Source organism: Mauremys mutica, chromosome 1, assembly GCF_020497125.1.
Source record: "Mauremys mutica isolate MM-2020 ecotype Southern chromosome 1, ASM2049712v1, whole genome shotgun sequence".
Lineage (NCBI taxonomy): Eukaryota > Metazoa > Chordata > Testudines > Geoemydidae > Mauremys > Mauremys mutica.
The window spans coordinates 357,126,781-357,153,159 of NC_059072.1; the positions used below are offsets into that span (position 1 = coordinate 357,126,781).

General features: G+C 53.7%; 1 protein-coding gene across 2 annotated transcripts; it reads right to left on the minus strand.

Annotated features, from left to right (window-relative positions):
* Positions 1–139: 139 nt before the first annotated feature.
* On the minus strand, positions 140–26,367 carry LOC123373967 (interleukin 18 binding protein). 2 transcript variants are annotated; one of them, XM_045023311.1, is made up of 9 exons: positions 23,113–26,367; positions 17,501–17,654; positions 13,628–13,857; positions 6,394–6,508; positions 4,982–5,050; positions 4,067–4,132; positions 3,214–3,343; positions 2,490–2,714; positions 140–653 (listed from the first exon to the last, which is right to left on the minus strand). In XM_045023311.1, the coding sequence occupies exons 4-9, from the start codon at positions 6,416–6,418 to the stop codon at positions 635–637; spliced, it is 534 nt and encodes a 177-aa protein (XP_044879246.1). In that variant the 5' UTR covers positions 6,419–6,508; positions 13,628–13,857; positions 17,501–17,654; positions 23,113–26,367; the 3' UTR covers positions 140–634. The 2 variants fall into 2 exon arrangements, with proteins under 2 accessions (XP_044879246.1, XP_044879254.1); XM_045023319.1 differs by lacking the exons at positions 13,628–13,857; positions 17,501–17,654.
* Between the last annotated feature and the right edge of the window lie 12 nt (positions 26,368–26,379).

Consider the following 26,379-nt stretch of genomic DNA (forward strand, 5'->3'; position numbering starts at 1 on the left):
CCCTCTGGCACCTCCTGCCCCTGCTGTGCTGCAAGCCTTCACCCCACTCTGGCTCTGCCCCCACTGCCCTGACCCACAAGGCCTCTCCCTCCACGCCGGTGGCTGAGATGGCTACAAGGAAGTGGCGCAGCCAGCGCAGAGCATTGTGTGTTTATTTAACAGAAACAGGGCGAAGTGGGAGGAGCGCTGGCAGCCAGAGGCCAGGGGGTGCTGGGCTCCCAGCCCCTGCCCCAAGCTGGTGCTGCCCTCCTGGGCATGGAACGGGCAGGGCATTGCTGGCAGCTGTTGAAGGGAACCTGCTCTTCAGTTGTAGGCTGGGCTGGCAGCAGGGGGCGGCTTTGGTCACTAGGGCCGAGAATGATCCTGCCAGTGGAAGAGGGATGGGGGTGGGGGGCAAACAGGGGCTTTCCCAGGCCATGGCCTGAGGGCAAGTCCTGCAGGAGCCTCCCCCGCCAGTGCAGTGTGCTTGGGGGGGGGGCTGTATCCAGGCCCTGGCCTGCAGGGCTCCACGTGGACACAGGGAGGGCAGCTGGGCTGTGGAGGGAGGCTGGCAGGGCTTTGCAGGGAAGTGGAGCTTGGCAGCCATGGGTACAATATCGCTGCCTCTCGGGGGTCGGCGCTGCTGTCCCCGCGCTCAGTCCGTGCTCTCGGCCCTGGGGAAAGGCAAGGTGCGGTTAGTGCCAGGCTGGCAGGTGCCTGCCGTTCCCACGCAGCTGGGGCCCAGCTGGCCATGGGGCCCTGCAGAGTGACGGTGCCTGCCCCCCCCCCGGCCCCATGCAGGGATTGCCTCCCTCTGGGCTCCAGCAGCTCTGGGGGTGCAGGCTGATTCCCTGCACTCTGAGCCAGCCCCTTGCAGCTGTCACTGGGGTGGAACCCAGCAGCTCTCCACCCACTCACAGCGAAGAGAAGGGGGGTGGGGCTCTAGGGGCCGTGGCATGGGGCAGCTCCTACCCTACCTCTGGGGAAGTGCTGTACAGCTGAGACTGCAGCGGGGGCTGGGCCTTGGTGCCTCCAACCCCTTAAGAACATAAGAATGGCCAGACTAGGTCAGATCAAAGGTGCATCCAGCCCAGTGTCCTGTCTGCTGACAGTGGCCAGTGCCAGGTGCCCCAGAGGGAGTGAACAGAACAGGTCATCAGCAAGTGATCCCTCCCCTGTCGCTCATTCCCGGCTTCTGGCAAACAGAGGCTAGGGACACCATCCCTGCCCATCCTGGCCAACAGCCATTGATGGACCTGTCCTCCATGAACTTATCTAGTTCTTTTTTGAACCCTGTTATGGTCTTGGCTTTCACAACATCCTCCAGCAAGGAGTTCCACAGGCTGACTGTGCATTGTGTTAAGAAATACTTCCTTTTGTTTGTTTTAAACCTGCTGCCTTTATTTCATTTGGTGACCGCTGGTTCTTGTGTTGTGAGAAGGAGTAAATCACACTTCCTGATTTCCTGTCTCCATGGCTGTCATGATTTTATCGACCTCTATCATATCCCCCCTTGTCTCTTTTCTAAGCTGAAAAGTCCCAGTCTTATTAATCTCTCCTCATATGGAAGCTGTTCCATGCCCCTAATAATTTTTGTTGTCCTTTTCTGAACCTTTTCCAATTTCAATATATTTTTTTGAGATGGGGCGACCACATCTGCACCCAGTATTGAAGATGTGGGCGTAACATGGATTTATAAAGAGACATGATATTTTCTGTCTTACGATCTATCCCTTTCTTAATGATTCCCAACATTCTGTTTGCTTTTTTGACTGCGGCTCCACATTGAGTGGATGATGTCAGAGAACTACCCACAATGACTCCAAGATCTTTCTTGAGTGGTAACAGTTCAGTTAGACCCCATAATTAAATGGGATTATGTTTTCCAATGTGCATTACTTTGCATTTATCGGAGCATGAGCTTTTGTGGGTGATTACCCACTTCATTGGATGCATCTGACCAAGTGGGTATTCACCCACGAAAGCTCATGCTCCAATACGTCCGTTAGTCTATAAGGTGCCACAAAACTTTGCTGCTTTTACAGATCCAGGCTCGCACGGCTCCCCCTCTGATAGTTTGCATTTATCAACATTCAATTTCATCTGCCATTTTGTTGCCCAGTCACCCAGTTTTGAGAGATCCTTTTGTAGCTCTTCACAGTCTGCCTGGGACTTAACTGTCTTGAGTAGTTTCGTATCTGCAAGCTTTGCCACCTCCCTGGTTACCCTTTCTCCAGATTGTTTATGATGACCTTGACTAGGACTGGGCCCAGAACAGATCCCTGGGGGACACCACTAGTTACCTCTCTCCAGTCTGAAAGGTGACCATTTCTTTCTACCCTTTGTTTCCTGCCTTTTAACCAGTTACTGACCCAGGAGAGAACCGTCCCTCTTATCCCCTGGCAGCTTCCTTTGATGTTGAGCCGTTAGTGAGTGACCTTGTCCAAAGCTTTGCACTGGGGCCGGCCTGTGCCCCCTCCCCCGTCCCCATAGCCATTAAGGGCTCTCACCTGTCCACGGTGGGGGTGCTCGCCGGGAGCTGGACGTCCTGCCTCGTCTCCTGCTGCGGCTCGGAGATCTGGGCTGGCGGCTCAGGGTCCCAGTGGACCAGGGCCTTTTCCAGCCCGGCTGGGTTCCTCACCATGCACAGGAACGAGGTGCTCCAGTCCCGCCGGGAGAAGGAGCGGAAGAGCAGCTCTCGGGTCAGGAGGACCCTGGTGCCCCTGGGCTCCGTTCTGTGAGGGAAGAGGCAGGGCCCATGAGCTGGGTGTCAGCGAGGGCACCGGAGAGCGGCCATGGGCCTAAACAGCCATTAGGTGTCCCCGTCCCCCCACCCCAGAAACAGCTGCAGGGGAGCGAGGGGGTGAAGCCAGGGTCACGGCCCTGCACCAGGGCTCTGAGTTGCAGCTGCTGAGCCGCCCCCTCCTTGCTGTGACCCACCGGGGCTCAGCGCCGCTGGGCACCTTCACGGGCAGCCCCTGAGCCCAAACGCTTCTCCTTTAGCTCCGGCGGGCGGGACCCAAGTCCTGGCCCGAGCTGCTCCCTCCCCAAACTACCACTGCTCAGAGCCCTGGAGCCAAAGGGGGGAGCTCCTGGGGGAAGGGGCCGGCTCCAGGCCCCCGCGCCAGCCCCGCTGCAGGCTCTCCCCGTGCTGTCGGGCTCCCCACGCTGGGACCGGGGCAGGTTAGCAGGCACGGGGCAGCAGCTCCCCCCCAGCTGGGGGTATTTACTCACACGACGTCCCCTTCGCTCACTGCCTCGTCCGGGTACCGGTGCTCCACGAAGGAGCCGTTTGCCAGCCAGTAGATGAGGGTCATCCTTGGGAAGGGGCTCTGAGCCTGGCAGCTGACGTTGAAGCGTTTCCCTGGGGAAAGGAGGCAAAGTGACAGGAAGCCGTGAGGTCAGGGGGCAAGGCAAGGGCATGTCCCCGTCAGGGCCTGGCTCTGGGGTCCCCTGGCAGCAGTGGGACAACGCCCCCCCCCCCCCCCGCCAGGGGAACATCACCATGGGAACTGCATCCCCGCCAGGGGAACATCACCATGGGAACTGCATCCCTGCTGGGGGGGGGAACATCGCCATGGGAACTGCATCCCCACTGGGGGAAACATCACCATGGGAACTGCATCCCCGCCAGGGGAACATCGCCATGGGAACTGCATCCCCGCTGGGGGAAACATCACCATGGGAACTGCATCCCCGCTGGGGGAAACATCGCCATGGGAACTGCATCCCCGCTGGGGGAAACATCACCATGGGAACTGCATCCCCATGGGGTGGGCCCCGCTGGTGGAGGGAACGCCAGCCCTCTCGGAGATCCCAGAGCCCCCTGGGGGCTGGACACCCTCAGTGCCTGGACACCCTCGTGCCGCTCTAGGCAGGGGTCTCTCCTTTAGTCGGGCAGGGCCTGCGTGCGGCTGGGCCCCGTTGAATTGCTACAGGTGCAGTGTCTGGTGTGCGAGTGGCAGTCAGGGCTGCTGGCCTCCCCCTGTGCAGGGCCACGTGTGCTACCCTGACCTGCTGGGATCGAGTCCCCCCCCACGCCCGCCCAGTGCCCACAGTGCATAGCTGGGCAGAGAACGTCGATTACCTAGAGTGGGACTTTTCACAGGCTTCAGGGGCGTGATGATCTCTGGGCGCAGGCTGGAAGCTGCATCTGAAAGCAGAAGGGTTTGGTGAAAGGCAGTGGGGGGGGGGGTTCCTTGGGGCACCCCCATCGTGCCACAGACTGGGCAGTGCACAAACAACACAGAGGAGGGTAGAGCACTTGCTAGACATGGGGAAACTGAGGCATGGAGCTGTCACGTGCCCAGGTGGTGATAGAGTAAATCTGGCAGAGGCAGCAGTAGAGCCCCCAAGTCCAGGCTCCCAGCAAGTCCCCCAAGTCCTGTACACATTGCAGGGACCCCAGCCCACTTCACAGCAAGAAACAGCTCAGAAATGATGACAGTTGCCAGGGGACAGGAATATGGACACAACTTGGTAGGGGGAGGGGGAGCTGAACCCTTCCTTTTAAAGCCAATGAGCTGGTCCCTCAAGCCCCTACTCGTCAGAGTGTTGGCACAGCAGTTACATTTTAACCTGCGGAACTCACTGCGGCAGGAGATTATTGATGGGAATTCATAGAGTTTTAAGGCCAGAAGGCACCAGTTCTGCTCATCTAGCCTGCCCCTCCCCAGCCCGGCTGACACAGGCCAGAGAGCTCACCCACCCCCCTCCTGCACGAGCCCAGTAATGTGTGGCTCACAGACGGAGAGTCTCGATTGGCCTCCAGGTGATGGAGAAGTCAAACAGGTTAGACACCTCCAGTAAAAGCACCACACTTTGTGGGGGGGGTGAAAGCAGCATCTGCAGGGGCCTGGGGACCTTGGCAGAGGTGCAGCACACGAAGATCTCACAGCGTCCGTCTGTCCCCACCCCACTACGCCGGAACGGGGACAGAGCTGTTCGTCCCACGCGTTCACGAGCACAAGGACCCTACACTGTCCGGCCGCCCTCGCCTTACCTGAGCTCTGGAAGTGGCTGCAGCCGCAGAGGAGGACTAGAGAGAGCCAGGGAACAGCTCCCATCACACCTGGGAGCACAAGAGAAGGCAGCATTAGCATGACTGGGGTGGGGAATGGGAGCAGCCCGCCCTGCCCATGGGGTGCTCCAAGCCACAGTGCCCCACCTAGAGGCAGGGGGGGGCGTAGCCTGTTTCTATGGGAGGGGGGCCTGGGGACTCATCCTACCTCTGCTGCTGTGTGACCCTTTCCCTCACTGTGCCTCAGTTTCCCCACTCTGTACAATGGGGTAATGACACAACAGGGGGCTCCATGCTTTGTGGCCAGGGCTCAGCTTGCTAACAGGTACCCATAAATACCCTAAGCCCCCAGCCCTGCAGTCACCCTGCTGCTCCTTTCCTCTGCCTCTCCCTCCAGGCTCCGTCCCAGCACTGGGCCCCTACCGGCTGCCCCGGCCTCTTACCCTCCAGACACAGGACGGGCTGCGAGGGCCCAGAGCCCCCAAAGGACCGAACTCAGTGGCAGCTCGGCCCCTGAACCCCTTGGAGGCTCTGCACCCATGTAACTAAAGCAGCCACCTGCCTCCCCGCCCCGACACCCCCCACCCCCATGGCTGTTGTTCCTCATGCTCGGGCCACGTGCAGGGCAGGGGATGGAGACGATCCCCTCGAAGGCCTCACGGCTGAACCTGTCCCCCTAAACAAAACTGCAGGAGGGGGGGTGCGGGGGGGTGCGGGAACACTTCCCCCAGCCCCATCGCTTCTGCCCTTCAAAGGAGTTTGGCACGATAAGATTTCCCTGCCATCCCCGGCTCCCCCATCTGAGCACAGTCACTGACCACCTGTGATCCCCCATCTCACACATAGGGACACTGAGGCACGGCAGGCTGGGAGCTGCAGCATGGCTAGAGCACTGGGCTGGCAGCCAGGGGGCTATTCCCCCCTCTGCCCACTCACTGCCCCTCGGTGCCTCAGTTTCCCCTCCCACTGCTCTTGGTTTTGCTTGGACGCGCTGGGGGGCAGGGACCACGGCGTACGGATTGAGCACAACCACTGCGCTGACCCCACCAGCAATTAAGCGCCGTGGCAAAGGCCAAAGCCTGGCGGTGCCGGCTGGAACTGACCCGCCAGCTCCCCAGTCCAACCCCAAAGCGCCCGTCCCAGCCCGCCTGGCAGCAAGACAGGACGTCACCAGCCCGTGTTAGAGCCAGTGAGGGGTTTTTTTTTGTGGGGGGGGCTCTGTTCTGGGGACCCCCCCCCCAACAACATATCATGTTGGGGGGTCCCAAGAATGGAGCCCCCAGCAAAGCAGCCTCTTTCTGGCAGGCTGACAAAAAAGCTGCCTTGAAGGGAAACCAGGTGCCCGCCCCCCCATCCACCCCCCCCAACCCCAAGTGCGAGCAGCTGCTCCTTACCTGGGCGCCTACGGGCTGTGTCCATCCTGCCAGGCTGGGCTGTCTGCCCGGAGCCGCTCGGGGAGGAAGTATTTATCCTGTGGCTTCCTCAGCAGGGGGATGTCCCCAGCCACTCCTAGAGCGGGGGCGGAGGGGTAGGGGGCGTGAATCACACATGGCCTCTGTGTGTGTGTGTGTGCGTGTGCGGAGTTCCCTCATCACCTTTGCCACAATCCCCACACAGCGGTATGACACCTGGCCCCCAGGACCTAATGGCCCAGTAGCTGACCACCCCTTGGCTCCCTGAGACCCCCCCACCTCCAGGTGCTGACACCCCCCCCCCCGCCCTGAGACCAACTCCTCTGGATGCTGACACCCCCCCAATCACCCCAAGACCCACCCTCTGCGGCTGCTGACACCCACTCCTGTCCTGAGACATGCTCCCTGGCTGCTGACACCCCCCCTCACACACAGATACTTCCCTGAGACCCACCCCCCCTGGCTGCTGATTCCCCCATCCCAAGGACCCCTCCCCAGCTGCTGACCCCAAGACCCACTGCCCTGGCTGCTGTTCTGCCCAACCACTGCCCTGAGACACTGCCCCCCCCCCCCCGGGCTGCTGATGCCCCCGAGGCCCACTCACCCAGCTCATAGACTCACAGACTTTAAGGTCAGAAGGGATCATCATGATCGTCTAGTCTGACCTCCTGCACAACGCAGGCCACAGAATCTCAGCCACCCACTCCTGTAACAAACCCCTGACCTATGTCTGAGCTATTGAAGTCCTCAAATCGTGGTTTGAAGATCTCAAGGTGCAGAGAATCCTCCAGCAAGTGACTCATGCCCCATGCTGCAGAGGAAGGTGAAAAACCTCCAGGGCCTCTGCCAATCTGCCCTGGAGGAAAATTCCTTCCCAACCCCAAATATGGTGATCAGTTAAATCCCGAGCATGTGGGCAAGACTCACCCGCCAGCACCCAGGAAAGAATTCTCTGTAGTAACTCAGAGCCCAACCCATCTAACATCCCATCCACAGACCACTGGGCATACTTACCTGCTGATAATCAGAGATCAATTAATTGCCAAAATTAGGCTATCCCATCATACCATCCTCTCCATAAACGTATCAAGCTGAGTCTTAAAGCCAGATATGTCTTTTGCCCCCACTGCTCCCCTGGGGAGGCTGTTCCAGACCATCACCCCTCTGATGGTTAGAAACCTTCACCTAATTTCAAGTCTAAACTTCCTAGTGTCCAGTTTATATCCATATATATATATATGGGTTTGTTCTTGCGTCCACATTGGTACTGAGCTTAAATAATTCCTCTCCCTCCCTGATATTTATCCTGCTGATATATTCGTAAAGCGCAATCGTACTGCTGATACACCTCATCTTCCTGAGACCCACCCACCTGCTAACTCCCCTCAAACCTCCCCAAGGGAGGGGCTTACACTGGGTTAAATACAACGGTGGATAGCTGGTCAGGCCCATGTGTCTGTTCATTTCATAGTCAGGGCTACTGATTTCACGCCATCCCTGCCAAGCACAGCATTGCCATCAGAGCAGTTGTCGCGGGAGGGAAGAGGTGGCGTTTTGGGCAGTGAAGCAAAATGCATAGAAACATCTTGGGCTTATGGACTCAGTCCATGGAGCTGGATGGTTCTGCTAAAACACGCAGCAGTGACACAGCTGACCATGGGGAGAGGGGAGTCATCATTAGGTTTCAGGGTCAACGTTCCAGTGACAGGCAAGAGGATAGCGCACACCTCTCACAAGTCATGTTTCAGGCTGGTGGCAGACAACACTGCATGGGTTACATGGGGGGGGGGGGAAAAGCAGAGCTTTTAATTTCCAACCATAAATAGTTGGAGGTGTAATTTTTAAAAATTAAATCAGGTGAACTGGCTACAGGGAGCCCAGGGCCAGACTAGCAGGGTGAGGGGTGGGCCGGGATTGCGGGGCAGCGGTGGTGCCATGTGTACGTCGGGAGCCCAGGGCCGGGCTGGTGGGTCGAGGGGTGGGCCAGGATCACGGGGCGGCGGGGGCACCGCGTGTACGTCAGGAGCCCAGTGCCAGACTAGCAGGGTGAGCCACGATCACAGGGGACCAGCTGCGCTGCATCGAGGGAGCCCGGCCTGACAAAAGCAGGGGCTGTGGGTTAGGATGGACTGAACGGTGTGGGGACTCCCCCACTGGCCCAGTATGGGGCATCGCCGGGCAGGGGCAGAGCTTTGCAGCAGTGGGGTGCTGAGGAGCATGTTCACGTTACATGGGCATCGCCGTGGGCTCGCTGCCTCCTGTCCCTGCACTGCCTGTGGGCAAGAGAACTGCTGACTCATTCGGCACTAGAAAGCAGTGGGGCCCATGCTGAAACCACACCGAGGCACGGCCGCTCTCAAGCTCTGCCCAGAAGCAGGCTCCAGGGAAAGCCCCCAAGCGTGCTGAGCTGGTAAGAGATTGTAAGTGATAAATAACCAAAGCACATAAAGCAAAACACGCACGCTAAGCTTAAGATCTTAAAGAGACTAAGAACATAAGAACGGCCGTACCGGGTCAGACCAAAGGTCCATCTAGCCCAGTATCTGTCTACCGACAGTGGCCAATGCCAGGTGCCCCAGGGGAATGAACAGAACAGGCAGTGATCAAGTGATCTCTCTCCTGCCATCCATCTCCATCCTCTGACGAACAGAGGCCAGGGACACCATTCCTTACCTATCCTGGCTAATAGCCATTTATGGACTTAGCCACCATGAATTTATCCAGTTCCCTATAGTCCTACCCTTCACAACCTCCTCAGGTAAGGAGTTCCACAAGTTGACTGTGTGCTGCGTGGAGAAGAACTTCCTTTTACCGGTATTTGCTTTAAACCTGCTGCCTATTAATTTCATTTGGTGACCCTTAGTTCTTGTATTATGGGAATAAGTAAATAACTTTTCCTTATCCACTTTCTCAACATCACTCATGATTTTATATACCTCTATCATATCCCCCCTTAGTCTTCTCTTTTCCAAGCTGAAGAGTCCTAGCCTCTTTAATCTTTCCTCGTATGGGACCCTCTCCAAACCCCTAAACATTTTAGTTGCCCTTTTCTGAACCTTTTCTAGTGCTAGAATATCTTTTTTGAGGTGAGGAGACCATATCTGTACACAGTATTCACAATGTGGGCGTACCATGGATTTATACAAGGGCAATAATATATTCTGTCTTATTCTCTATCCTCTTTTTAATGATTCATAACATCCTGTTTGCTTTTTGACCGCCTCTGCACATTGCATGGACATCTTCAGAGAACTATCCACGATGACGACAAGATCTTTTTCCTGACTCGTTGTAGCTAAATTAGCCCCCATCATATTGTATGTATAGCTGGTTATTTTTTCCAATGTGCATTACTTTACATTTATCCACATTAAATTTCATTTGCCATTTTGTTGCCCAATCACTTAGTTTTGTGAGATCTTTTTGAAGTTCTTCACAATCTACTTTGGTCTTAACTATCTTGAGCCGTTTAGTATCGTCTGCAAACTTTGCCACCTCACTGTTTACCCCTTTCTCCAGATCATTTATGAATAAGTTGAATAGGACTGGTCCTAGGACTGACCCTTGGGGAACACCACTAGTTACCCCTCTCCATTCTGAGAATTTACCATTAATTCCTACCCTTTGTTCCCTGACCTTTAACCAGTTCTCAGTCCATGAAAGGACCTTCCCTTTTATCCCATGACAGCTTAATTTACGTCAGAGCCTTTGGTGGGGGACCTTGTCAAAGGCTTTCTGGAAATCTAAGTACACTATGTCCACTGGATCCCCCTTGTCCACATGTTTGTTGACCCCTTCAAAGAACTCTAATAGATTAGTAAGACACGATTTCCCTTTACAGAAACCATGGTGACTATTGCTCAACAGTTTATGTTTTTCTACGTGTCTGACAATTTTATTTTTAACTATTGTTTTGACTAATTTGCCCGGTACCGACGTTAGACTTAGTTAATAGTTCCGCAACTTCACATTTGAGTTCTTTCAGAACTCTTGGGTGAATGCCATCGGGTCCCGGTGACTTGTTAATGTTGAGTTGATCAATTAATTCCAAAACCTCCTCTAGTGCCACTTCAATCTGTGACAGTTCCTCAGATTTGTCACCTACAAAAGCCAGCTCAGGTTTGGGAATCTCCCTAACATCCTCAGCCGTGAAGACTGAAGCAAAGAATCCATTTAGTTTCTCTGTCCCTAAACCTCTGGCAGAAGCTGGGAATGAGCGACAGGCATGGGCGCCAACTTATATGGGCTCCTGGGGCTTTAGCCCCAGGAATATTCACAGTCAGGGGCTCTGCTCCAGCAATATTTGGAGCTAGGTTTCTCCCCTGCTCTGGGCTGCCGGCAGCCGCCGGGAGCCCAGAGCCCTTTAAATCTCAGCCGCGGCCGGGAGTCAGAGGGCTCTGGGCTGCCTGCAACCCGGGGGGAGCCCAGAGCCCTTTAAATCCCAGCCGCGGCCAGGAGTCAGAGGGCTCTGGGCTGCCTGCAACCCGGGGGAGCCCAGAGCCCTTTAAATCTCAGCCGCGGCCGGGAGTCAGAGGGCTCTGGGTTGCCCTCTGCGGCGGGGAGCCCAGAGCCCTTTAAATCCCAGCCGCGGCCGGGAGTCAGAGGGCTCTGGGCTGCCTGCACCCGGGGGGAGCCCAGAGCCCTTTAAATCCCAGCCGCGGCCAGGAGTCAGAGGGCTCTGGGCTGCCTGCAACCCGGGGGAGCCCAGAGCCCTTTAAATCTCAGCCGCGGCCGGGAGTCAGAGGGCTCTGGGTTGCCCGCTGCGGCGGGGAGCCCAGAGCCTTTTAAATCCCAGCCGCGGCCAGGAGTCAGAGGGCTCTGGGCTGCCTGCAACGGGGGGGAGCCCAGAGCCCTTTAAATCTCAGCCGCGGCCGGGAGTCAGAGGGCTCTGGGCTGCCTGCAACCGGGGGGAGCCCAGAGCCCTTTAAATCTCAGCCGCGGCGGGAGTCAGAGGGCTCTGGGAGCCGGGGGCCGGGGGAATCCCTGAATCCCAGCACCTGGCCGCTGATTGCCCCCTCCGCAGACCTCTGCCCGAACTGCCCCCCAGGGCCCCCACCCCCTATCACAGCACCACTGGTCCTTGTCCCCCGATTACCCCCTCCCAAGACCCCTGCCCCTAACTGCCCCTTGGGACCCCAGCCCCTATCTAAGCCTCCCTTCTCCTTGTCCCCAACTGCCCCCTCCTGAGACCCCACCCAACTTCCCCCCAGGACCCTCCTACCTGTCCCCTGATAAACCTCCTGGACTCCCATGCCTATCCAATTGCTGCCTGTCCCTGACTGCCCCTCCGAACCTCTGCCCCATCCAACCCCCCCTGCTCCTTGTCCCTTGACTGCCCCCCGGAACCCCCTACCCCTTCTCCAACCCCCAAACCGCTTACTGTGCCACTCAGACCAGCATGTCTAGCTCAGTGCAGCTCCAGACAGTTGCTGCCATGCTCCCCCGTGGAGCCCACAGCCCTCTCCCACCCCCAGCACCTGCCTTCCAGATTTGAACACCTCAAAATTCAGGAGTGCTCAAGCTCGGTTTGGGCAGCTTTTACTTCATTTCTCCCAAATCAGTTTCCCCTGCAAGGTGCCAACTGAAGGTGTTGGAGAACAGAGAGATCGGGTGGCCTCCTAATGCCTGGAAAAGAGACAAAGGCCGGAGGAGGGAGTGTCTGTGCCTGTGCGGACTTCTGGGAAGTGCACGGTGTGGAAGGGGATGCTGTGATGCTTTGGAACATCTCCATACAAAGCCAGTCAGGACTCTGGGGGAGCCTCCTCTCTCGGAGCATACTGTCTCCAGGGCAAGAAGCTTACACCTTCCTGGGTCTGACCTCGGAGCATTCAGCATGCCCTTCCACATCATGCACTTTCCACAGCGAGTCTGCCCAGGCTGGTCCTGGGGCAACCAGAGGTCCCTGCACCCCAACTCCGCAGTCAGATGTGACTCTCAGCCAGACAGTAAAACAGAAGGTTTATTAGATGACGGGAACACAGTTTAAACAGAGCTTGTTGGTACAGAAAACAGAACCCCTCTGTCAGGTCCATCTTGGGGGGTGGGGAGCCCAGAACCAAGTTCTGGGTCTCTCCCCATTTCCCCAGCCAGCTCCAAACTGACACTCCCTCCTCTGGCCTCTGTCTCTCTTCCGGACAGGGAGGCCACCTGATCTCTTTGTCCCCAACACCTTCAGTTGGCATCTTGCAGGGGAAACTGAGGCACCCACACAGTATTCAGAGAAAATATTAAGAACATTCCCAATTCATCACAACAGGTGCAACAAAATATAATACTGTATATTGAAGCAGGCAAGTGCTGCTTCTGACTTTCCACTTTTAATTGACCCTTGTAATCTTGTGGCACTGACGCGTTGTAGCTTCATTTTATATCGGCTTACAGGGCGGGAGCGGGGGGGGCACCACCATTTTGGGCCCCACCAAAAATTATACAAACCTGCCACCTATGGCGACAGGGGATGGATCACTTGGTGATGACCTGTTCTGTTCATTCCCCTGGGGCACCTGGCACTGGCCACTGTCGGAAGACAGGACACTGGGCTAGATGGACCTTTGGTCTGACCGGATGTGGCCGTTCTGTTCTTAGATTCCTCTGCATGCTGGCCCTGTCCCCAGTATTTACCGCTGCGCCAGCCTCTAGCTGCTGCGAGTTTTATCAACAGTGATTTTAGATGCACTTCCAGCTTGTTGAGGAAAATACCAAGCAGGGTCAGGGGTGGCATCGCTCGCTGCAGAAACCCACTGGAAACACCCCCAGTGGATGGTGAAACCCCACAAACTTCATCAGGAGATCTGGCAGCTGGCTGCGCCATTGAACATCTACTTTACTGATACTGGAGAGGGCTAAGTTGTTAGTGCAGTTGAACCTCCTACAGGAAATACTTACAACTTGGATACATTTTGAATAAGGGCAGTTACACAAATACTAAGTATTACAGGGGGAGGGGAAGGGTTTAGTCTGGTTCAAGGAGAGAGAACTAGCCCAGCAATGGGAAATACAGGACTAATATCAGGAACATCAAACACACCGAAGCGCCATTGCTCGAACAGACTATCTAGCCCTTTTGAGGGGTGTGCTGCCCCTCCCTTCGTCCATACCCCCCTGGAGCCAGGGCTAGGAGTGTGGCTGTGACTTGCAGGGATGGAGACAGGGGCAAGGGGGCCCAGGGCTGGGTGGGAAGCTGGGGATGGGGCCCCCCTCTGCTCTAAGCACTTACAACAGAATGCAGGGAACAATCCTGCATGGGGAATGGAACCAGGTGACCCAACTGGTGCTTTCCACCTCTCCTTGCTATCATCGCCGTCAGCTGCTGCCTTGCAGGTCCTGGTGGAAAGAGCGACTGCGATCCCTGCCGTAGAGCTGAGGGCTGGGAATCTGGGCTCCTGCCTTCTTTTCTCAGCTCTGCCATGGCAAGCATCCACCCTGGGCAAGCTGCCGTTTCCCCATCTGTAAGAGGAGGATAATATCTATAGGGGGTCACGAGGCTTACTGTGTATACCGACTACTGGCAGCGAAGATGAGTGGCACGTGTGCCTGTATTTTGGATTTGCTTCTGCTTGCACAAGAGAGGGGAAAGAAAGGGAAGTCGTGAGTGCTTAATGTCACGGCAGAGGCACAGCAGCTGGGGCCTCTCCACAGGAATTTGGTCCTGACACAAATCTGGTCTATTGCTGGTGTAGAGTTGGCAGGGGATAAATTCTGTCTCTATTGAGACGCCCCATCTCCCTCACTCTCTGCAGTGTGTTCTCCAGGGGATTGTCCAGACCCTGCTGCACTAGGGCTTCCACCATTTCCTAGGGGAGATATTCCACGATGTCGCCACTCACGTGCTTTCCAGTGTGGACTCTAAGTTTCCTGTTACTCATTTTTGTCCAGTTCCATGCCCTGGAGTCACCCCCAGCAGTTCCTCTCCCCAGCTGGTTTTTATACACTACAAATATTTATACTTGTTCTCCCCTTGATTAGCTCAACTCCAATTTAAATTCCATTCTTTGAAAGTCAGTTGCTCCCGCCTCTTATCCAGCCCTATCTCCCTTCTCCAAACCCCGACTGGCTTCCAGTAAGAAGAAACCAAGAGAAAACAGGCGGCGTTCCAGGTGCAATTAGAACGTCATGAAAGAGGAATGGGGAGCCTGGTGCAATCCTTCTGAGAACAGAGCCCTGAACTATTCTGGCTTTTCCCTGTCACGCTACTGCTTCCCCTTCACCGAGCAAACGAGCTTACTGCCCACTACCAACATCCCATTACTGCTTTCCTGGTCGGCCCAAGGCCCCAGGAAGTAAGATGAAAGGCTGTGGCTTGGGTAGACCCCAGATGAGTCATAGAATCATAGAATATCAGGGTTGGAAGGGACCTCAGGAGGTATCTAGTCCCACCCCCCACTCAAAACAGAATCAATCCCCAACTAAATCATCCCAGCCAGGGCTTTGTCAAGCCTGACCTTAAAAACCTCTAAGGAAGGAGATTCCACCACCTCCCTAGGTAACCCATTCCAGTGCTTCACCACCCTCCTAGTGAAATAGTGTTTCCTAATATCCAGCCTAAACCTCCCCCTCTGCAACTTGAGACCATTGCTCCTTGTTCCGTCATCAGCCACCACTGAGAACAGCCGAGCTCCATCCTCTTTGGAACCCCCCTTCAGGTAGTTGAAGGCTGCTATCAAATCCCCCCTCACTCTTCTCTTCTGCAGACTAAACAATCCCAGTTCCCTCAGCCTCTCCTCATCAGTCATGTGCTCCAGCCCCCTAAGCATTTTTGTTGCCCTCCGCTGGACTCTTTCCAATTTTTCCACATCCTTCTTCTAGTGTGGGGCCCAAAACTGGACGCAATACTCCAGATGAGGCCTCACCAAAGTCGAATAGAGGGGAATGATCACGTCCCTCGATCTGCTGGCAATGCCCCTACTTATACAGCCCAAAATGCCGTTAGCCTTCTTGGCAACAAGGGCACACTGTTGACTCATATCCAGCTTCTCGTCCACTGTAACTCCTAGGTCCTTTTCTGCAGAACTGCTTCCTAGCCATTCGGTCCCTAGTCTGTAACAGTGAATGGGATTCTTCCATCCTAAGTGCAGGACTCTGCACTTGTCCTTGTTGAACCTCATCAGGTTTTTTTTGGCCTAATTCTCTAATTTGTCTCGGACCCTCTGTATCCTATCCCTACCCTCCAACGTATCTACCACTCCTCCAAGTTTAATGTCATCTGCAAACTTGCTGAGGGTGCAGCCCACGCCATCCTCCAGATCATTAATGAAGATATTGAACAAAACTGGCCCCAGGACTGACCCTTGGGGCACTCTGCTTGAAACCGGCTGCCAACTAGACATGGAGCCGTTGATCACTACCCATTGAGCCCGGTGATCTAGCCAGCTTTCTATCCACCGTACAGTCCATTCATCTAGCCCATACTTCTTTAACTTGCTGACAAGAATACTGTGGCAGACTGTATCAAAAGCTTTGCTAAAGTCAAGGAATAACATGTCACCACTTTCCCCTCATCCACAGACCCAGTTATCTCCTCATAGAAGGCAATTAGGTTAGTCAGGCATGACTTGCCCTTGGTGAATCCATGCTGACTGTTCCTGATCACTTTCCTCTCCTCTAAGTGCTTCAGAATTGATTCCTTGAGGACCTGCTCCATGATTTTTCCAGGGACTGAGGTGAGGCTGACTGGCCTGTAGTTCCCCGGATTCTCCTTCCAGGGCCGGCGCTTCCATTAGGTGATCCTAGGCAGTCGCCTAGGGCGCCAGGATTCAGGGGGTGGCATTTTGTGCGCTCTCCACGGGGTGCACGGGAGCTTCCGGTTCCGCTCCTGTTGCGCCGCCGAAGAAGGACCTGCTGCCGACGTGCCGCGGAAAACAGCGGCAGGCAATTGAGCAGCTCAGTGACTGCCGCTGTCGCCTGCGGCATTTCAGCGGAGGGTCCTTCTTCGGCGGCGCAATAGGAGTGGAACCAGAAGCTCCCGCGTGCCCCGTGGGGAGCGCAGAAAATGCTGCACCCCAAATTCTGCCTAGGGCACCAGAAACCCTGGCGCCGCTCCTGCCTCCTTCTTCCTTTTTTTAAAGATGGGCACTACATTAGCTTTTTTCCAGTCATCCGGGACCTCCCCTGATCGCAATGAGTTTTCAAAGATAATGGCCAATGGCTCTGCAATCACATCCGCCAATTCCTTTAGCACCCTCGGATGCAGCGCATCCGGCCCCATGGACTTGTGCTCATCCAGTCTTTCTAAATAGTCCCAAACCACTTCTTTCTCCACAGAGGGCTGGTCACCTCCTCCCCATACTGTGCTGCCCAGTGCAGCAGCCTGGGAACTGACCTTGTTTGTGAAGACAGAGGCAAAAAAAGCATTGAGTATATTAGTTTTTTCTACATCCTCTGTCACTAGGTTGTCTCCCTCATTCAGTAAGGGGCCTACACTTTCCTTGATTTTCTTCTTGTTGCTAACATACCTGTAGAAACCCTTCTTGTTACTCATAACATCCCTTGCTAGTTGCAACTCCAAGTGTGATTTGGCCTTCCTGATTTCACTCCTGCTTCCCCATGCAATATTTTCATACTCCGAGTCGAGTGGTCACTTCACATAGCTATGGAATACTTCACTAGTTTCCACCCGTTATGCCCACACACTAATAACCTCTGAGGGTAGGACAAGAAGCAATGGGCTTAAATTCCAGCAAGGGAGGTTTAGGTTGGACATTAGGAAAAACTTCCTAACTGTCAGGGTGGTTAAGCACTGGAATAAATTGCCCAGGGAGGTTGTGGAATCTCCATCATTGGGGATTTTTAAGAGCAGGTTGGACAAACCCTGTCAGGGATGGTCTAGCTAATACTTAGTCCTGCCTCGAGTGCAGAGGACTGGACTAGACGACCTCTCGAGGTCCCTTCTAGTCCTATGATTCTAATGCTTCATGCCGTCCAGTCACTGTGTCACGAACTGGAACCAGTTTAATCATCCCCCAGAAAAAGGTTCCTGCTGCTCACTGATCACGGGTCTGTTACAGAGCTACTTAGGGGTGTGCACATAGCAGGTTTCATTACCTCCTCTACATTAGCTCTAACTTCCATCATTTGTAAGTACCACACTCACTCATTTAGTATCAGCACAGCTGCTCTTCCCCAAATCCTCCGGCTCTTCTCCAGTGCCCGCGAGACTTTTCAATAGTCACTGTTAGTAGCAGAGGTGCAGTCACCTACGACATGGCGGAAGAGCTGGATGCAGCTTCACTGAAGAGGACAACAGGCTATGGAAGAGAGAATGAGGGGGTGAGGAGGAATATACTCCCCCTACCTCCCTCACAATTGCGTTGCACCTCTAGGCTATGTTCACATCTGGCTAGCTCTTCCTCCAGATTTCTAAGAGCAGCCACCTTCTGCCTGGCCAGACGCTATCGGCTGTGATCTTTAGGTGCTACTGTTTAGTAAGAGATGGTCCCTGCACTGAATAGCTAGACAAGACAGACCAAGGGTGGGAGGGGAAACAGATGTGGGAAAGGACGTGTCCCAGGTCATACAGCAGGTTGGTGGTAGAGCTGGGAATAGAGCCTAGGTCTCCAATCATTCCTAGCCCCCAGACCAGACTGCCTCTTAGATAGCCGATGCTCAGCCAGAGCCGCCGCCTCCTCTCCCATCTCGTTTACTCCTTCCTCTCCCATTGCAGGCTCATACAAAACGCAGCTGCCAAAACAGGTCCTCCTCCCCGGCCTTGGCTCTAGTCCCAAACGACCATCCTTTGAGGAGCTTGAGGACACTCTGAAGAGCCTGTGGCCGAAGGCACCCACCCACCATTGGGTAAGTCAGTCCATAGTTTAGGAGTGTGACTGGATTCCTTGCGGACGCTAAGCTCTTGCATTCTACCATTGCCGGTTGGCAAGAGGACTCCATCCCGCCCTGGTGAACAATGACCTGTCTTGGGGATACGCAACTCTCTGCTGGACCACAACAATACAATGTACCTGGGCAGGAAGCCATTAGCCCTTAGGAAACTCCAGGAAATACTGAACATGCTCCAGGGCAGCTCCTCAGCAACACCTGCTATCATGAGCACGTGGCCCTAAGCACTGGTTTCCCATAGACAGAGTCAAGCTCAAGGTCTCAGTGTTATCTCCAAGGCACTCAACAGCATGGGCCCAAGCTATCTAAACAATCACTTGAAGCTCTGGGAGGAGGCCCACAATCAACATCTCCACTCCTCTGGCACAATGGAGCTGTCGACTGCAAGGGGAGAGCCCATTGGTGCAGGACACTGAGCTTTCCCTGGGGCTAGTCCCCAGCTGTGGAATATATTCCTACAGGAGCTAAACACCGCCTCAAGTCTCATCACTTTCTGTTCTAAGCCCAAGATGCACTTCTTTGACCAGGCCTTCTGTAATAAAACCACGTTACCCAGCAAACATAAAATGAATCAAGTTAATTAAAAACCCCTCAGTTTTCCCACTGGAGAGAGAGACTCATGACTAGCCTTTTTCATGTCACTTAACACACACAGGGCAATGAAAGAGGTTTAAGAATCTGAGTAGATGGACCCCTGTGCTTTACATTCCTCTGGGTCCGGTCCCTGGCCTGGCCAGTCTGTTTGGTGATGCCCATATTCAGTCGGGTAGAAGGGGCTACGTAAGACATATGCCAAAATATTCAATTCAACTTAGACATTTAAGACTGGAGTTGGAATAAAAGTCAAGCTCGGCTCACCCCACCAGCCTCATGCGCATGGTTATGATGTCCTGTATTTAGTTCCATTCTCCCATTTGACCGAATTGCTCTCCATCCCTACGGGCACATCTACACAGGCAAGGGGTGGGCTTCAGAGCCGGAGCTCCAGCCCAAACCTGATCTAGACAGCTATCTTTAGAGTGCTAGCCAAGCCCCACTCCCAGGCTGGGTGTGCTGGTGCTGAGTCCCGGCACCTCTTCTGTCCGTGGTGTTTAGTAGCACAGGCAATTCCACACTTGCGAGCAAGGTCCTGCCATTTCGACCCCCGGCAACTCTTCCTTTACAAATTAAAGCACTGGACGTACCCTCATGCTCCTAGAGTCACAAAGGGCAGCCGGAGCTATCTTGGCTTCTGCTCTTGCTCTCCCAATAACGGGGCAATGCTCTATACCCCCTCTGCACCCCAGATTCTGGATGCAGTCCTTTCTAAGCAGCACACCATGTTCACAGATTCATAGACTTCAGGTCAGAAGGGACCATTATGGTCATCTAGTCTGACCTCCTGCACAACGCAGGCCACAGAATCTCACCCACCCACTCCTGTAACAAACCCCTAACCTATGTCTGAATTATTGAAGTCCTCAAATTGTGGTTTAAAGACCTCAAGGTGCAGAGAATCCTCCAGCAAGTGACTCATGCCCCATGCTGCAGAGGAAGGCGAAAAACCTCCAGGGCCTCTGCCAAGCTGCCCTGGAGGAAAATTCCTTCCTGACCCCAAATATGGCGATCAGCTAAACCCTGAGCATGTGGGCAAGACATGTTGGGCCCGGATGGTTCCACAAACACGTCTTGTCCACACTAGTGACCTCTTGAGAAACAGGCGCTCCTGGTCTTCCCTCAATACATACTGAGGAGAGTTGGCTGTTAGCGTAGACAGAGCCAAACCATTTCCAGCTGGAGTTGAGGGTGGATAGCCACCATTCTTTATTTTTCAGTGTAAATAAAAAAAAATGCATCTCGTGCCCACTAGGTACATGTACAGAAAGCTAAAAACACCATTAACATGGCAGCCGAGCCAATCCCTGCTGACCAGTCTGAACTATCTCCCCTCGGCCACACCCCAAACTCCTGTCAGGAAGAACCCAAGAGTGAATGGATTGATTTTTAGACCACGTTGCAAGGTCTGACTCTGGCTCTGTCAAAGCCAGGGGATGCGTGCGCACTGCGAAGGCCCAAGCAAATTCCAAAGCTGAGGTCTGTCCAGCAAGAATGGGCCCCAGCCATACAGTCTGCTCCAGTATCTTAATCGATCTCTGGGGTGGGAAGAAAGAGAGATAGGGGATTGGTGGGGTGGAGCCCAGAAATAACGCTGGACCAAGAGGCTTTGTGCTACAAAGCCCCATCACCTCAAGCTGCTGAAGCAGGTCGATAAGCTGCTAGTGCAATCTTTGGTGCACAGGTGTAGCATGTTCCACATGGTCAGCACTCTAAGTACAGAGGCAGCTGCATTCTGCAGTAGCTTATGTCTCTGTGTAGTCTTCATCTGTAGCCCCAGGCACACAGGGGTGAGGTCCACGTGCAATAGGAGCAGTCGACCTCCTTAGCCAAGTGAAGACTGCAAAAAAGTATTCTTCGCTGCCCCTGTGGCTTTTTTGGCCACCTAGAATGCAAAGGGCCTCCTGGACTGTGGACAGAGTAACAACAGGCAGGCCCGCAACCCTCAGCCACAGGGGTGATACCAGCCTCTGATTCCAACAACTGACCAGTAACACCTACGTTGGGATTCACTTGCTCATCCAAGCCCCGTCCGCACCAGACAGTGGAAGAGCAGGAGATCCAACTACCTAGGTCCAGTGAAGCAGAACTGAGATCATCAAAAAGAACACGGAGTACTTGTGGTTATGCTCAAACAAATTTGTTAGTCTCTAAGGTGCCACAAGGACACCTCGTTCTTTTTGCTGATACAGACTAACATAGCGGCTACTCTGAAACCTGAGATCATCAAGATACTAATTGAAAGACTGTTTAGCCTGCAATTCTCTTTCCGCTTACACTGACATATCAAGAACCAAATGAGTCCTCCGAGGGTAGATGCACCATGAAGCACACAGCAGATCAGGTAGGGCTTTAAGGCTCCAAAGGCAGCCAGCTGATCTGGAAAAGGTTAAATCTTGAATTCCCAGCTGTGGTCTATGTAACACCAGGACCACTTTGGGAAGCCATCATAGGAGGCCACCAGGAACCATTACAATCTGCTGCGCTCCACAGAACAGATACGGACAGAAGTACTCCCTAATAGGTGTTCAGTTTAACAATGTCTATTGCACAAAGGAGTGTGCAAACATTCCTCTGAAGATCCAGACTTTTGACCGCAATGGCCCCATCTCCGTGAGTCCATGAGATGGTGTAATCAGCGTCAGAATGGGACGCGTACAGTGCTTAATTTGTACCAGGGCTTGGCAGGGTTGAGCCCTGGCACTTCTAGGCTTGGCAGTTCATAGCCCCAGCACTTCTGGGCTTGCCACGTCAGGTATGAATGTAAAAATATCGCTTAAGGCCTGGCACTTGTCTCATTACAAATTAAGCACCGGGCATGTATCAGAACTGGTTACAATTAAGTTACTTCCTATGGACAGAGCCTCATTTTCAAATGCTGATACGAGGGCCTCCATCAAAGAGACTAGATTAGTCTTTGCTCTTGAGTAGCCACGCCAGTCAGGGCACAGGGTGCTCCTGCCTCCTACCTTTCAGAGCAGAGCAGCCCCTCAGCCCTGCCACTCCCCATTCCAAAGTGTTATGGAGCCACACCAGGCCAAACAGGGGTCTAGATTTTCGAGAACGGCCTAGAGATTGTGGGTGCTCCACTGGAAATGCCTCAACAGGGCCTGGTTTTCAGAGGCTGGGTGCTCAGCCCTTTGAGCCTCTGCCCCCATTAAGGCATTTGCAGTTGGGAACCCAAAAATCATTAGTCACCCTTGAAAAACGAGGCCTAAGTGGTAGCACACAGTATCTGAATACTTTATATAGCTCTGGTTCTTTGAGGTCTTCAAGGGCTTTATAAAAGGATGGCTAACAGTTATCCCTAGTACACAGCTTGGAAAAACGGAGGCACATGGAGAGGAAGTGACTTGACCAAGGTCACACAGCAAGCCCGTGGCAGAGGTGGGAACAGAATCCAACAGCCCTCTGCTGCAGCCCTAGACCACATGGCCTCCTAGAGCTCAGAAGTGTCACACTTTACCGCAACTGAACATGCAGAGACAAGCCAGCCAGCCAGGACTGGCTGTAAAACTGGTCCCGGACCGTGAGACACGCGGAATTCACTTAACAGGAGTAAAACTGACAGGGGCAATGGGCCTGAACAAGTGACCCCACCCCATGTACTCACCAGAGCTCTTGCTAGGTAGCTGCAAACCCAGTCACCCAAACAATGGATTTGTGAGTTACTCAGCCAGCAGCTGAGATCAGAAGCCAGCCGTTCCCTGGTCTGAACTGCTCTCAGAGGTGTCCCTCGGGTCGGTCGAATCGGGGTGACCGCCCCAGGCCCCACGCTTTGATCAAAATTGGGACTGCCCCGATATTTAGCCCTTTGTCCCACATCCCGACTGATGTATGATCAGGATGCCATTTGGCGGGCAGGGAGGTGAGTGGCAGGCAGGAGGCGGGTGAGGCTGGTGGGCAGACAGTGAGGAGAACGGTGGGTGGGCGGAGGGTGTGCCGGATGGAGAGGAGACTAGCAGGGAAGCTGATTTGTCCGGGGCCCCGCATGCGCCTAGGGACGGCCCGGCTAGCTCTAGTGTCAGGTGCTGTTCAGTCACCTACTCAGTAATAGCAGCAAGCAGCACAGGGCTTGGGGAAGGTGACGTGTTTATGACCTAACCTAACAGCCACATTTTCTCCCCTTTCTGACAGTGTAAATACCTAGCTAGATCCTAATTCATACGGATAACGTGACCTAGACCCATCACTATCTGCCCTGTTACTTTACGTCCCCCACATCTACGCAACAAGTAGAACCAGGGTTTGACATCCAGATCGTGTCACACATACCTGGTGAGTCGGAGCCACCAACCATTCTTGTAACAGCCACGTGTCATCCGGGTTTGTGACTCCGCATCTACACACGGCATGACCACGTTCACATGGGTTTAATGGGAGGAAAAAGGGGAAAGCCAGTCAGCCCAGAGTGGGTAGGGGATAGATTAGTCAGAGTATGTTCATACAGAGGGACATGAGCACAGTCTAGCAGAGAGAGGGAAGACACCTTTTCCAGCTGTGTGACAGTCTAGACTGCTACTAGGGGAGACATATGGTTAGCTGCCAATGGAGTGTTAACCACACGTGGGGTGGGCACAGGTCATGCTTACAGCCAACCATGCCAATAACTGGTTAACGTATCAATCCGAAGGCCTATCATTGCCTGAACTTTGAACAGAAACAAACAACAAAAACACAGCACTACTCACTATCAAGGACTCTATTTTGGTTTTTGGCACAGAATTTCCAGGGTTGAGATTTCACTTAAAAAAAATAAAAATAAATAAAACCTTGAATCAACGGTGAATAGGGTTACAGTCAAGTCTGATTTCTTCCAGAGCAAATAAAAGATACAGTTAACGTTGCTTCAGAGCGCTCACCAAGAGGTTGGGGAAAAACATGGCTTTTGTTCACAGGGAGACCTGCTTCAGCTGTTCCCGGACTTCCCTTCTTTCCACACTGTAAGCTCTGACAGTCACTGATAGACACCATTTTGCTCACCCCAATTTGAATTCACCTGGTTTCCCTGCCCCCAGAAGTAACAATACATCCATGTTCAGTGGGCAGATTTAGAAACTATTTTGTTTTAAAAACCCCACAATATGTCTGTTAGAACAAACATCCGTGGAAGTGCTCTATTGATATATACAGTACGTGCATGGAGTAAGGTAAATATGCAGCCCATGTAACAATAAGAACCAACCTGGAGTTAACTGAGTGTCCACGAAGGAGTAACAGTGGTCTGAGTAGAACATTCTCCCCAAGAACCCTGCCAATGCACCTCAATAACCCTTGTGGCTGACCATGCTTCTGCTGATCCTGGGACCTTCGCCTAGATCTGCCAATGTACCTTAGTCCTTCGGCACCATCCTTCGCTTCTCCTGACACTGCCAGTCTTATGGGAATGATCATTAGCCTGGGGAACCATGTGGCAAAGAACCAATGATCAATCAGAATATTGTGCTATCTACTGAAAGCCACCTAGCACAGAAAGATGTGCAGTCCTCCACGGGCCTGGGTGATTGACTTCCTAACTCTCTGGTCACTGAAAGACATGCTTGCGAGCATCAACGCTTTGCAAATGCATCACGGTAAAGACGAAGTGGAAGATGGCAGAGCTCATTCACAAAGCCTTAAACAACCATAATACGCCAGGACCTCACGTTGCCACAACCGGTCACATGCTGCCTGGAGAACTGCAGAGTCGGGCTGTGGAGCACAGGCAGATGGGATACATCCAAGGATTGCTGTCCACGTCCCTATTCTCCGACACACGTCAAAGTTTTTGTTCCAGAGACACTTCCAAAGACCTGGCCCCATAGACCTAGCAGATCCCTCTGTAGAACATTCCTGCGGCTGTATTGCAACCAGATTGTTGCACCCAGCTCCTTTGTCCCTTATTATTCATACACTTGGCAACGATGTTAACTATTTCTTTATAGAATTTAAAGAGAGGGACGGGGATCGTAACCACCACAAATAATATATGTCGCTTTTTTCCCAGCAGACATCAGATTTGTTGGTAGACCTTGCAAGCCCATTCATGTGCTGGGGAAGTTAACACGAAAGCCCACCAAACACGATGACTCCTGGGCTGCGCATTGAGCATGCCCAGGCTTTCACAGAAAGTCAATGTGGCAGAAAGATGCTTGAACTGTGTTTCCTGAAAACGTCTCTTTAAATCATGAGCTCATCTGTATGCCGTAAGGCAAGCTCCAGTCAAAGCTCACTCACTGTGTGCCATGTACAGAGAGTGGCCACCTCATCCCTGTCTGAGACTGAGTCAACTCTTGGAGCAACGTCTCCAGTTACTAAGACACCCCTGCTTTTACAATCTGTAACTTGTGTGTCACAACACGCTGGTAAAGCGAAACTTGTCAATCAGGGCCCGATTCTGACCCCCTGACTCAAGATGCGTAGTGCATTACACCACAAAGGGTTCCCTTGAATTCAATGGGACTGCTGAGTCAGCTAGTGAAGAAGAGTCATCCTCTGGCCTTACGTGAACAGAATATATCGATAAAGCCTTTTATTAAACGTGCCAAATAGTAGAAGGCAGTCGCCCCCAGTGGGCGCCCCAGGCAGCCTGAAACAAGGCTCTGCTGTCCTCCTAAAGAAGAAGAGAACATCTCTTTACACGCCCTTTGGTAGGATGTTTGGATTTCAAACACACCAAACAGGTTTTTCCCACCAGCCTCATTCAGAGAAAGCTCAAAAAAGGGGCAATTTGACACTTATCCCTTAAGTAGGTTTGTCTGTTCTGAGCTGTTGGGAAAAGCAAACAAGCCCGAGCAGGCTGTTCTGCCGTCCCCTTTTTGGGATGACAATAGGAGGGGGGGGGGAGGGGCAACCCAAACCGGGCCAGGTCTGCGCAGCGAGTAGAAAATACACTGCCATCGAAAAATGTGACATTAGCCTGAACGTTCCAAAAAAGGGAAGAGCGCAGACAGAGGTGGCTTGCTCCCTAGACTGTGTCCATAACAGGGGTCAGACGGGCAGGTTCATTTCCTCAGTTTAGTACCTGGCTCACCAGGTCGAGAGGCGAGTGCGCCCTCGTTCGTCCCTTAGTGTCGTGCCCTGGAGGCAGCGGCATGCCCCAGGTGTAGTCTCTCCCCCATGCACTGAACACACGATGCAGGCCGTGACGTTACCCTCCCTTCGCTGGAGTCGGCTACCTGACTGCATTCCACCTTTGTAGCGAGCCCCCCACTCACGGGCCCAGCGCTCTGCACCTGTTCTCCTGGGCAGCACTAACCCCAGGTGGATTCCTAGGTCGTTCTGCATGTAGATGCATTTGCTGGGGCATGAGTTGTTAAGTCCTAGGTCTCATGCCTCCAGCTGCACAGTTCTGAGCTTCGCTCGCAGCAGGCGCCTTTTCTCTGGTTAACTGCATTTACTCTTTCAGAATCCTGCCCTGACTGCGGGGGAATCCAGGTGGCTTTTCCAGCGATCAAGGGCCACAGGAGCCCTCTGCCACCAGCTTACAGCAGAGCCGCTGGCAACTGCTGTGAAGAAGAGACCTGAGCAAGTGGCGAGGGATCTGATTTAGCCAGAGGAGGT

Coding starts and splice junctions, on each gene's coding strand:
- LOC123373967 (XM_045023319.1), bottom strand. CDS start 6,418: ATGGACACAGCCCGTAGGCGCCCAG. Junction 4,133..4,981: donor CAGCCACTTCCAGAGCTCAG/GTAAGGCGAGGG, acceptor TTCTGCTTTCAG/ATGCAGCTTCCAGCCTGCGC. Junction 2,715..3,213: donor GTGAGCGAAGGGGACGTCGT/GTGAGTAAATAC, acceptor CTTCCCTCACAG/AACGGAGCCCAGGGGCACCA.